The following is a 13189-nucleotide window of genomic DNA, read 5'->3' as shown; positions in this document are numbered from 1 at the left end:
GGAAATCGAGGATCAATATACCCAGGGTTGTTCCATATGAACATGTTCAATAAGAATGTCATTGAGGAAAACATTATTGACATCAAGTTGCTAAAGAGACCATTTATTTGTGACCGCAATAGAAAGCACAACACGAACAGTGGTAGCTTTGATAACCAGACTGAAAGTGTCAGTGTAGTCAAGACTAGGAAACCTGAGTATAACCTTTGGTAACAAGACGAGCCTTGAAATGCTTAACAGATCCATTAGGTAAATATTTAATGTGAAACACCATTTAGAACCTACAATGTTGGTGTTGGCAAGGTGAGGAACCAAATCCAAGTGTCATTTTGTTCTAAAGCTCGAATTTCTTCACCCATAGCAGCAACCAAGCATGATTCTTAGCCTCAGATTTGAATTTTTTTGGCTCAGTGGATGCAAGAAGAGCAAAAAGAAGGTCAGATGAGCCTAAAATACCAAGATTTGTTGGATGACGAGCCTTGAAGATACCAACTTTGGCTCGTGTGATCATAGGATGAGAGCCAAAAGAAGAGGAGGAATCAGCAGTAGGTTCAATAGAGGCCGAATCAGAAGTCGAGGGTGGCAAAGAGGAACCTGCAAGAGAAGTATCAACCTGCACAGACTCTCATCCACAAGGTCAGACAAATATTACATGGGAATGAGCTAGATCGAGAAATGTGCAGTGAAGTAGTGGTAGGAGGGATGAATCAATATGGTATAGATGCGGTTCCAAGAAATTTGAAATATGAAGATAGGAAAGAGGTTGGGCCTTGGAGTTAGGGACAACAGGAAAGTGAGTTTCAGCAAATTGAGTGTGGCGGGTGATGTATAGCTTAGTGGTGGTGGGATCAAGACAACGAAATCCTTTATGAGCAGGACTATAACCCAAAAAAATGCTAGGAATAATGCGGGGAGAAAGCTTGTTAGGCATATAATCATGCAAGCAAGGATAAAAACGACAACCAAAGGGATGAAAATTGTCATAATGCGGAGAGTAGCCATAGAGGAGTTCAAGAGGTGACTTACCTACAAGAAGTGGAGTAGGCAACCGGTTGATAATATAAATTGCAATGTTGAAGGCGTCAACCCAGAAACGAGGAGAAAGATTGGAGTGAAAGAGAAGGGTCGAGCCAGTTTCAGTCACATGACGATGTTTTCTCTCAGTACGACCATTTTGAGTGGGTGTATATGAACAAGAGAGTTGATGGTGGATGCCAGAAATAAGTGAGTTTTGAAACAAGTGCTGGTATATTCGACACCTCCATCGCTTTGAAAAACCTTGATACAAGCAGAATATTGATTTTCCATAAATTTTTAAAATTGAAGAAAAATATGAAAGAAATCATATTTAAATTTTAATGGGTAAAGCCAAGTGAATCGAAAATAATCATCAATAAAAATAACATGGTAAAGAAACCCGAATTGGATTTGACAGAGGAAGGATCTCAAAGATCACAATGAATAAGATATAACACATGAGACGACCTACATTCATCACGGGAACAAGACAATTGATGACTTTTCACAAGCTAACAAGTACTATGGATAAGGCAATAAAGATGCAAGAGAAAGATGACCTTTTTTATTTAAAAAGAAGTAATAGAATAATTCACATGACCTATGGGAGCATGCCATAAATCATATGAAACAGGTAAAGATTTGTTTCGAAGAACATAAATAAAGGTAGAGTTGCCGCGCTCCAGCACATATAGTCCTCTATCCCTTTTACCAGTTGCCACCACCCTTCATGTTTTGACGATTCTGGATAGTAAGAAGATTATTAGTAAATGTAACACATATGTTAATTTACTAATTGAAAGAAATTTTTTAGTGAGACGAGGGACAACCAATACATCTCATAAATGAATATTTGGAACAGGAGGAAGAGTACCAATGTGGGTAATGGTAGGGGATGCATCGTTTCCTACGATTACAGAGTCTGTACTCATGTAATTTTTAGTCTGATCCAAAATAGATGGATCGACGGTCATATGGGTCGAACCCTAGTATCCAAAAACCAATCAGTTGCCTCGAGTCCAACAATGACGTGTTGAATGCTTCAGCAAGATGAGCATGAGCAGAATCAGGCCAAATGTACCGTTGGTTGCAGTGGTTAGAATAATGGCCCTCTGTGCGGCATATTTGACAATGAGGTGGATGACGACCCTAACCCAAGTGGGTTTGTCCTCGGTTGAAAGAATTATTTTTGTGAAAATGAGAACAACCTCGTTGGTCGCTAAAGGAAGCAGGGTGACTTCCATGGGTGCGACCACGATTAGTGGCTGCGAATATTGTAGGCGTAAAGTCAGAAGACTCAAGGGAGCGTTGGAACAACTCAAGACTTTCAGCTTTAGAGATCAAATCTATAGAACAGGGGAGAGAGGTGAGAGTTATTTGAGCAGTAGAAAAAGTTAAAAAAATCAGTACCGAGTCCATGAAGGAACCAGTACACTTTACCAATGTCCTCGACAGGTCTGCCAATGGCATGAAGTTGGTCACAAATTGTTTTGAGGGTATGGGCATACTCAGAAACAAGTTTTGTGCCACGTTTCATCAGCTCCAAGTCATCCTTGAGTCTTAGTTCATGAGCTTTCGAATGATGGTTGAACGTAGTTTCTAACGTGAGCCAAACGTCACGTGCAGTGGAGAGACCAACGACAACAACAATGGCTTCTCGGTGAGAGAGGAGAGTAGGAGACAGAGAAGTCGTTGATTAGCTGCTTGTTTTGGAACGTAATCATACTTGGTGTCTCGTTCCTCTACTACCTGGTCATAAAGTTATTGGTTGTCGTTGGGTGTATAAGATTAAATACAACTCTGATAGTTTTGTTGAACTTTATAAAGCTCGGTTGGTAGCAAAGGGATACACTCAGGTTGAAGGTATTGATTATAAAAAGACATTTTCTCCTTCAACGAAACTTACTACACTTCGTTGCTTACTCACTATTGCTGGTGCTCGAAAATGGTTCACTCATCAGTTGAATGCTCAAAATGCGTTTCTCCATAGTAATCTAGACGAGAATGTTTACATATCTTTACCACCAGGTCTTCACCGACAGGGGAGAATACAGTATGTCGGCTACATAAATCTCTTTATGGGTTAAAACAGGCTTCTCGCAATTGGTTTTTCGTATTCTCTACCACTATACAAAATGCAAGCTATACTCAGTCCAAAACAGATTACTCTTTGTGATGTCCCACATTAGTTGGGGAGGAGAATAAACCACCATTTATAATGGTGTAGAAGCCTTCTCCTAGTAGACGCATTTTAAAGCCTTGAGGGGAAGCCCAAAGAGGACAACATCTGCTAGCGGTGGATTCGGGTTGTTACAAATGGTATCAGAGCCAGACATTGGACGATGTGCCAGCCTTCTCACTGTTCCTCGAAGGGGGGTAGGCACGAGTCTCGCTGTTCCTCGAAGGGGGGTAGACACGAGGCGGTGTGCCAGTACGGACGCTGGGCCCCAAATGGGGGTGGATTGTGATGTCCCACATTGGTTGGGGAGGAGAACAAACCACCATTTATAATGGGTGGGAACCTTCCCCCTAGTAGACGCGTTTTAAAGCCTTGAGAGGAAGCCCAAATAGGACAATATCGGCTAGTGGTGGAACTGGGTTGTTACACTCTTTATTTACTATGTTGATGATATTTTGTTGAAAATCAATGATCTCAAAGAAATTCAACATCTCAAGACTAGTTTACTCGAGAAATTCATTATCAAAGATTTAGAAAATTTGAAATATTTCCTATGCATTGAATTTTCTCGATCTAGAAAAGGAATTTTTATGTCTCAAAGAAAGTATGCTCTAGATATTCTTCGAGACACAGATTTTATAGGAGCGCTCCAGAAAAATTTCCTATGGAGCAAAATTTGAGACTTTCTTTCAGAGAATGAGAGAAGTTGAATGATCCAAGTAAATACAGATGATCAATTTATGCATGAACCAAGAAAACTACATTGAGAGGCAACTCTTCGAGTTCTGAGATACATCAAAGGTACTCCTTGCTAAGGACTTCTATTACCATCTAAAAACAACTTGAGACTACAAGCATATTGCGATTTTGACTGGGGTGATTGTCGAACTTTCAAACGGTCTATTTCTGGGTTATGCATTTTCCTTGGAAATTCAATTTATTTTTTGGAAGTCTAAAAAGCAAACCAATGTGTCCAGATCATCAGCAAAAGCCGAGTATCAAGCTATGGCAAATACTTGTTTAGAGTTAACTTGGTGAGATACATTCTTCAAAACTTGAAAATTCCGCTATTCGAACGGGCATTATTGTAGTATGATAATCAAACAACATTATTACATATAGCAGACAATCCAGTTTTTCACCAATATACAAAGCACATTGAAATAGATTGCCATATAGTTCGAGAAAAGTTACAAGCTGGAATCATCAAATTGTGTTATGTTTCGCTGAAATGAAATTGGGAGATGTTTTCACTCAAGCTTCGGGACGACAGACGACAGCAATTTGATTTTCTAAAAGGTTAGGTGTGATTGGCATACACTCTCCAACTTGAAGGGAAGTATTAAGATATAAAGATATTTAAGGAATATATTTTGTGGTATAAGTGTAATTAGTTATGGAATATATCTTAGATATTCGTAATCCGTTAATATTTTTTTCACTTATTTTTAGGAGTTGGTTAATACTATATTTTATCCAATTTTGTCAATAATATGTTTTTATTTTATTTTCAAAATTTGGTTAGCAGTATATTTTATCTTATTTCTAGGATTCAGTTGGCGACTTGTATCCTAGTCGTGAACATTAATGAAGATCATACTTTCGATCCTACTTGTGTTTCTCGTTCTTAACACTTAACAAACATGCTCTCATCATTACCAGTAAAAATTTGATCGTTAACATGTAGACTAACCATCAAAATTTTACCTCCATCTCCTATTTGTATTGTACCATGCATGCTCGGCTTGTTTAAGGCCATATAATATCTTCTTCAATTTGTACACCTGGTACTCTTCACCTCTTTTTCCTCATAACCTTGTAGTTGCTCAACAAACACGGTTTCATTTAACTCTCCATACAAGAAAGCACTTTTCATGTTAAGTTGATACATGCTCCAACTATTTCGAGCTACGTAAGTAATTATCATTCGAATAGTATCCCACCTAGCCACATGTGCAAGCACCCCGATATAGTCTATATCATGTTGTTGTACGTACACTTTTACCACCAACCTATCTTTGTACTTGTTAACTACTTCATTTTCGTTGCATTTGAATAGTATCCCACCTAGCCACAGGTGCAAGCACCCCGGTACAGTCTATATCATGTTGTTGTACGTACCCTTTTACCACCAACCTATCCTTGTACTTGTTAACTACTTCATTTTCGTTGCATTTGAATAGTATCCCACCGAGCCACAGGTGCAAGCACCCCGGTACAGTCTATATCATGTTGTTGTACGTACCCTTTTACCACCAACCTATCCTTGTACTTGTTAACTACTTCATTTTCGTTGCATTTGAATAGTATCCCACCTAGCCACAGGTGCAAGCACCCCGGTACAGTCTATATCATGTTGTTGTACGTACCCTTTTGCCACCAACCTATCCTTGTACTTGTTAATACTTCGTTGAGTTTAGTTTTGAAAACTCACTTTACTGTTCTTCATTCCTTTAACCAAATTTGTCAACTCTCAAGTCTCATTTCTTTCGATGGCTTTTATCTCCAAGTCTATTGCAGCTCTCTATTTTGAACTTTGAACAGCTTCTTCAAAGGTAGTCGGATCTGTAGTTGAGGTTAATAGAACTAAATTGTTGTGTTAATAGAACAACTTCTTCAAAGGTAGTCGGATGTTCAGAAAATTCTCCTTGCTCAAATAATCTTTCATCCATAATGTTGCAATTATGTTCCTCCCTTTTGGTGTGATTTCTTCAGATGTTGAAGAATTTGCTTCAAATGACTCACTGGAAGATATACTAACTTCCACTTCTTCTGCTACCACCTCTTCCTCAAATTCTTTCACGTTTGTCATATTTGCTTCATTTTGTATGGTTAGTATCCCATTCGAGGGTATCAAGTCTAGCTTCTTTATTACTTTTCCCACAATCCCATCACCTATTTTCTTCAAAAATCACTTCTCCTCCGCTTACAACTATCTTATCCCGTTTGAATGAGTCAATTTTCAATAAAAAATGACATGAGAGTTTGCATTCTATTTCGTTGGTACGGTCAACTGGAATCAAATCCCGTTGTTGACTTATCCCATTAGAAAGTATTTAATTTGTCTATCATTATATACATTACCATCTATATTGTCATTATCTATGGAATTCGAACGTGCACTCTATTTATGAGTCATTTTTTCATTTCATTGGTCCTTATTTCTTATCTAGCATATCCATTTAGGTCTAATCTATTAGTTTTTTTCTTTTTTCTACCTATACCCTTTCTTTCTTTCTTTTCTTCTTCCATCAAAATTCCGCATATTTTGAGAATTGGGAGTTCTTACTTAACAGGTGGATTCACTGCAAATACTAGCTTGTCTCATCATTGCCGAGATAATGGTCTACTTTTTCACATTCACCGTGCAAAGCATGTCGTTATTGATAGACAGAAGAATCATGGTATGCACTTCCATGTACTAGCTAAAGTGTTACTTCTGTTTGGTGAAGACCATACACGCTGGTACCGTAGTAGGTAAACTTGAAGAGGAAAGAGAGATTACTTTAGGCTTTGTTGATTTACAACGTGATGATTTTGTTGAAAAATATCAAAGCCGCGGTATTTATTTCACTCAAGATTGGATTTCTTTACCAGGTGTTCTGCCAATGGCTTCTGGTGGTATTCACATTTGGCATATGCCTACTTACCAAGATTTTTTTAGATGATTCTAAACTACAATTCGGCGGAGGAACTTTGGGGCACCCTTGGGGTAATGCACTAGGTGTCGTAGCTAACCGACCAGAAGCATGTGTACAAGCTCGTAATGAGGAATGTGACCTTACTCTTGAGGGTAATGAAATTATTCATGAGGCTAGTAAAAATCTCAATGGATGTTTGTTTGCCTCCAATACCTCTAAACTTCTCGATGGTTATACAGATATTCAAAATAAAAACGAGATGAATTAACGATAAAATGTACCAAGGTGTCTTTTCATATCCATGGTACAATATGACTTAAGGATAAGAAAATTCAATTCAAATAGTACCAAATTTTCCTTTGTTAGGAATTGAACCAAGGTCTCCTAAGTGAAAGCTAGCTAGATATCCTAACCACTAGACAACAATGGGTGTTTCACACATCCCTCAACTTCTCGATAGTTATATAGATATCCAAAATATAAAGGATTAAAGATAAAATTCAACTATTCTATAAAATGGTATCAAGTTTTCCATTGTCGAGAATTGAACCAAAGTCTCATAGGTGAAGGACAGAGATCCTAAATGCGGACGTCAATGATGGATGTTTCTTTGGCATCATCACCTCTAAACTTCTCGATGGTTATATAGACATCCAAAATATAAACGATATGGATTAAAGATAAAATTCATATATATACCAAGTTTTCCATTGTTGGGAATTGAAGCTGGGTCTCCAAAGCCAGATATCCTAATCACAATAAATATTTCTTTATCATAACACCTCTAAACTTCTTGATGGTTATATAGATATCCAAAATATAAACGATATTTAAACATCTTTTCCATTGCCAAGAATTGAACCCAAGTCTCCTGGGTGAAAGCCATATGTCCTAACCATTGAACGACAATGGATATTTTTTTTTTTTTGTTATCAACACCTCTAAACTTCTCAATTGTTACACAGATATGAACCCGGGTCTCTTGGGTGAAAGGGAGATATCCTAAGGGATGGACGATAATGGATGTTATTTTGGCATCAACACCTTTAAACTTCTCGATGGTTATACAGACATCCAAAAATATAAACGATATGGATTAAAGATAAAATTCAAATATCCTATAAAATGATAGAATAGTACCAAATTTTCCATTGCCGAGAACTGAACTCGGGTCTAATGGGTAAAATTCAAATATCCTAACCGGACAATGGATGTTTTTTTGGTCATCAACACCTCTAAACTTCTCTATGGTTATAGAGATATCCAAAATATAAACGATATGTATTAAAGATAAAATTCATAAAACAATATGTATTAAAGATAAAACCCATATATTCTAAGATGGTACAATGTTACCAAGTTTTTCCATTGCCGGGAATTGAACCCGGGTCTCCTGGGTGAAAGCCAGATATCCTAACCGCTGGACGACAATGGATGTTTCTTTATCATCAACACCTCTATACTTCTCGATGGTTAATTAGATATCTAAAATATAAGCGATAAGGATTAAAGATAAAATTGAAATATCCTTTAAAATGGTACCAAATTTTCCATTGCGAGGAATTGAACCCAAGTCTCCTAAGTGAAAGCCAAATATCCTAACCATTGGACGACAATGAATGTTTTTTTGTCATTTAACACCTCTAAACTTCTCGATTATTATACAGATGTCCCTTGATGGTTATACATATATCCAAAATATAAATGGCAGGGAATTGAACCGTTCAATTATCCTGGATGAAAACCAGATATCCTAACCGCTGGACGACAATGGATGTTTCATTGTCTACAATGCCTCTAAACTTCTCGATGATTATAAAGATATAAAAAATATAAACGATATGGATTAAGGATAAAATTCAAATATCCTATAACCGCGAGACGACAATGGATGTTTCTTTGTTCTTAATGCCTCTAAACGTCTGGTTGGTTATATAGATATCCAAAATACAAAGTAGATAGATTAATAATAAAATCCAAATATCTTTCAAAATGATACAAGGTTTCTATTGTCGTGGATTGAATGTGGGTCTCTAAGGTGAAAGCCAAATATTTTTTTGGATGAATGATATATGTTATACTTTTATGATATATGATGTATGATATATGTTATGTTATGTGATGATTTACGATATGATATAAGTTATGCTATGATATGAATAATGTTATGATATGAGTGTTTTAATAATGCATGAACCTCCATATGTCAAGTCATGTATATTATGTCAGCATGTTCACACTATATCTATGAGACATTGAGAAGCTATGTATGTTAACCACAAAAGATATATCAGTATATGTATGCATGTCTCATAGGAACGTTATACCGTGAAAAAGAATGGAGGTATGATTTGTATTATAAGTGTGCACCATGATTTGAAACTATGAGACTTGTCATGTGCATCGAGATACTTCCCTATTATGATTCATACAGATGAGTACACTACGATATTATGTATATCATGATATTATGCACTTCCAACAACGTGAGTGTATGCTAGCCCATAGGCAAGTCCAAGATGAACGTACACAAGCTCGCCTAGTAGGTCTATATGTGCATGCATGAGCCATGTGTAGAGCTTAATGTCAGGGGTACGTATACATGAGTGTACACTAACCTGTACACATGCACAGGGTGTGGAGAAATACTACACATTCAACTCTACGTACTAAAATTAGAGACCAAAGTTAATATTTTATGAAAGGGTAGGTCCCACCATTATGGTGTGAAGGCCATAGGGCATGTGCTACCAGAAGTGAAGCAAAGAAAGGCATATGCAAATAAATTTTTATGTCCATGTAAAAAAGATAGGAATATTAGAAATTATGATATTCAAAACGTACATGAACACGAATGGACCTTACATATAATATTTTGGTATCATCATGGAGAAGGACGTGAGGAGGATAAGGCTGAAAAAGACATCGATGATGCTCTTATGTTGGAAGCAACCAACTTATATAAGAGCACGTATATCAGAAAAGAGGACAACAACGATATTTTTGCATCAAGAAAAGATAAAAAAAAATTCTCACAATATCGAAAAGGCAAATACTACATTGTACACATGATGTACAAAATATATTGAGATATTACCATGGTTGCATTGTATATACTTAAAACTTTTAATGATTGGTTAGATGCTAGTTTCACAAACCTTCTAGAACTTTTTTATGACATGCTTCCGATGAATAATGTTAGCTACGAGCACATTGAACAAACAATTGACTTCGATGTTGTTTAACTTATAGCACTGGTAAAACAATTGTCAAAAGTTTACATTTTATTTATACGTAAGAATTACATTATGTATTTTGTATACTTTATATACATGTTCGAAGATTTGGATTTGGAGTGACTTGTTCAAAATTATCAATCAAATATTACTTTAAGAGAGCTTACTTCCTATGTTACCCAACACAACCAAGCCTCCAAACGTAAACAAAAAGGGAATATTTATGGTTGTTTCTATATCTTTCTCAATTCTAGAAGGTTAAAAGGTCCCGAGTTTAATTTTGAAGCTATATAAATGGATTTGAAGCTATATAAATGGAAGGTCGAGAGTTTTATTTTGAGGCTAGAGCATTTTTACTTTCTTTAAGTCAATTACTAAGTTTCTTGAAAAATGGGGGAGAACGAAGGAGATATTCAAATCTGAAAGTTCTTGACTTAGATATTTGATCAACAAAAATCATTCAAGCTAGACATGATCAATCTTACTTGTGGAGTAATTCGAATCTCAAACGAGTGTTCTTGCCTTAAAGATATTTGATCAAGAAAAATCATTCAAGCTAGATTCGAATTTCAAACCATTGTTCTTGCGTGAGATATTTGATCAACAAGAATCATTCAAGCTAGACATAATTGATCTTATTTGTGGAGTGATTCCAATGCAGTATCAATCAAGTGTTCTTGCCTTGAGATATTCGATCAACAAAATAATCCGAATATTACTCCTATGTAGTAATTCCATATCAAGTTCGTTAGACAATTAACTTTACACGACTTGTTCAACAAACAAGAATAATAAAAGAAACCGAAACAAAGAGTACCAACATTAATCTATCGAGAGTTCTTCGATACACATAACCGCTTCAATTGATATCAACAAGAACAAGATTATCGTCCGATACCAATAAATAGCACGTTCCTAATTCTACAAGGAATACATAGATTTAAAGGCTTTGAAGTAATTTGAGGGTCTCGCCAATATGCTTTTCGGGTTGGAATTGGTTATTATAAATGAGCTGCACAATCCCATTCTTATCAAGAACATAAGTCTGTCTTCCCGGCAATGTTCCAAAAAGATCTGCAGGAACTCCCCACTCTTTCCTCACTTTGTTACCCTCATCACTCAGCAATGTAAATGGAAGTCTGTATTTCTTTGCAAAAGCCTACGTTTTCAACCAACCATGTCAATGTGAGAATCCCTCAAACGGCGTGAAAAACCTTTCCTTAGCGGTTTTAAAGCCTAGAGGCTAGGCCTAGAGAAAGTAGAAAAGTCCAAAGAGGACAATTTCGGCTAGCTATGGTTCAAATTTGAAAAAGGGTTGTGTAATTACCTTGTGTGAAGATGAATCATCGCCGCTAATGCCGACAACCTCAGCTCCTGCTTTCTTGAACTTCTCATAAGAATCTCTGAAAGCACAAGCCTGCAGAATTTGTTGGTTTTGGATTAAGGAAAGGGAAACCCATTTTAGAGAAGAGGAATGGTACCTGCTTGGTGCAGCCAGGAGTCTCATCGGCAGGGTAGAAGTAGACAACCACAGGCTTCCCTTTGAATTTAGAGAGGCTCACATTCCGCCCGTCCTGGTCTTTCAGGGTGAACGCAGGAGGGGCTTGGCCCTTATTCACCTACCCAACAAACACCCAAAATCTAAGCACAAAAACCAATTGATGAACCAAAAATCCACAAAGGAGAGCGATGTACCTTAGAAGAGATGGCGAATTTGAAGGAGGAAGAAGAAGGAACAGAGGTAGGGGAAATGCGAACACAAATTTGGGGTCCCAGAAACTGGGAATTGGAGGATTTGGGGAGAAATGGGAGTTTAATGGAAGATGGGGTTTTGGGAGATAGAGAGGGGACAAGAAAATGTGCTACTGGGTTAGTGAGAGAAGCCATTTTTGAAGGGTCAAATTCTGAGAAAATGTGCTCTCAAAATCCCCTGTTTCTGCCCATTGCATCTTATCTTGGCGGTGGATGAAGAAGACGCTACACATGGCAGATGCGTAGACACGGCCAGAAGCTTGGAGACTTTTTTTTTCTTTTTTTTAATTGAAAATTGCTGAAAATAATGATGGGTGGAGGCGGAGTGGGGAGTATAGATAGCTGGATCGGGTCCCTTTTGGATTCCACGGTCGTCCACCGGACCCACCGTGTACGGTTAGGTTGATTCACCCATTTAAAATTTTTGGTTGGTTGGGTCGTTATCGGAATAATTTTAGCTTCTATTTTCAGATTGGGAGAGGAGTTTTTTTAAAATTAGTAAAAAGTAACTATATTTTATAAAATTAAAATATTAAACATTCCCATGTCATAACATTCATTATTAGTATTGGTTACGAACATTAAATATTTTCAATATTTATAATAATTAAAAAAACTTATTGGATTGGATTTGTAACCTTATTTTGTGTTAGCGGGAGTGGGTGGATTGATCCAACTAAAATATGTCAATTTGCAAACCGATCTAATTTTATTTTTTTAACTCAGCTCAATTTTAATAGTTTGAATTTGGTAGTTTAAGTTAGTCGATTTATGTGATCATATGAATACACCCCTTAGAAGCTTGGAAGTGTGTTTGATAAGCGTTAACATGACTTAATTTTTGCAAAGCTAGAGGTTCTTTTAGTATCTTTTCAAACTTTCACAAAGAAAGCCAACTTAACGAATTGATTCCAACCAAGAGTTGGTTAGATGGTCACTCTTAGATTCCAAGACGACTCACTTCATAATTAGTTTGATCATGACTAATCCAATAAATCGATTTTAACATCAAATTAAAGCAAGGTTTGAACAAGAAACATCACACCCGAAGGGTTACAAACAGAAGGTTTTTGTATTTCACCTTGATTTTAAATTTGAATATTACATGTGTTTGAATAGGCCAAAAAGATAATTCAAACCTACCAACTGTAATTCAACTAAAGACAAAAAGTCTTCAAATCATAGGGTGATATTTAGTACAAAGTTTTTCATGGCCATGAATTGAACTCATGTCTCTTAGGTGAAAGCCAACCACTGAACAACAATGGATGTTTCATTGTCCTCAACGCCTCTAAACTTCTCGATAATTATATACATATTCAAAAAACGATTAAAAAAAAAACTTACAAAATGGCACCTCCTAG

The 13189-nt window shown here is 36.7% G+C and overlaps 1 protein-coding gene and 1 non-coding gene across 2 annotated transcripts in view; both read right to left on the bottom strand.

The window, feature by feature from the left end:
• Window positions 1-8200: 8200 nt before the first annotated feature.
• TRNAE-UUC lies at window positions 8201-8272 on the bottom strand. The gene has a single exon. It is a non-coding gene; the product is annotated as a tRNA-Glu (tRNA).
• Window positions 8273-10768: 2496 nt separating this feature from the next.
• The window catches only part of LOC111787966 (peroxiredoxin Q, chloroplastic-like), a 12825-nt gene continuing 10404 nt past the window's right edge, over window positions 10769-13189 (bottom strand). Inside the window, exons 4-7 of the mRNA XM_023668083.1 lie at window positions 11769-12014; window positions 11555-11692; window positions 11401-11490; window positions 10769-11232 (exon numbers count right to left, since the gene is read on the bottom strand). Of these exons, the coding sequence (XP_023523851.1) occupies window positions 11014-11232; window positions 11401-11490; window positions 11555-11692; window positions 11769-11960 (639 nt within the window). The 5' untranslated portion in view covers window positions 11961-12014 and the 3' untranslated portion in view covers window positions 10769-11013. The remainder of the gene's footprint in view (window positions 11233-11400; window positions 11491-11554; window positions 11693-11768; window positions 12015-13189) is intronic.

This window comes from Cucurbita pepo, chromosome LG02 (genome assembly GCF_002806865.2).
Source record: "Cucurbita pepo subsp. pepo cultivar mu-cu-16 chromosome LG02, ASM280686v2, whole genome shotgun sequence".
NCBI classification, from domain to species: Eukaryota; Viridiplantae; Streptophyta; class Magnoliopsida; order Cucurbitales; family Cucurbitaceae; genus Cucurbita; species Cucurbita pepo.
The sequence above is the reverse complement of the archived record's forward strand: the minus strand, read 5'-3'. Positions and strand labels throughout refer to the sequence as shown.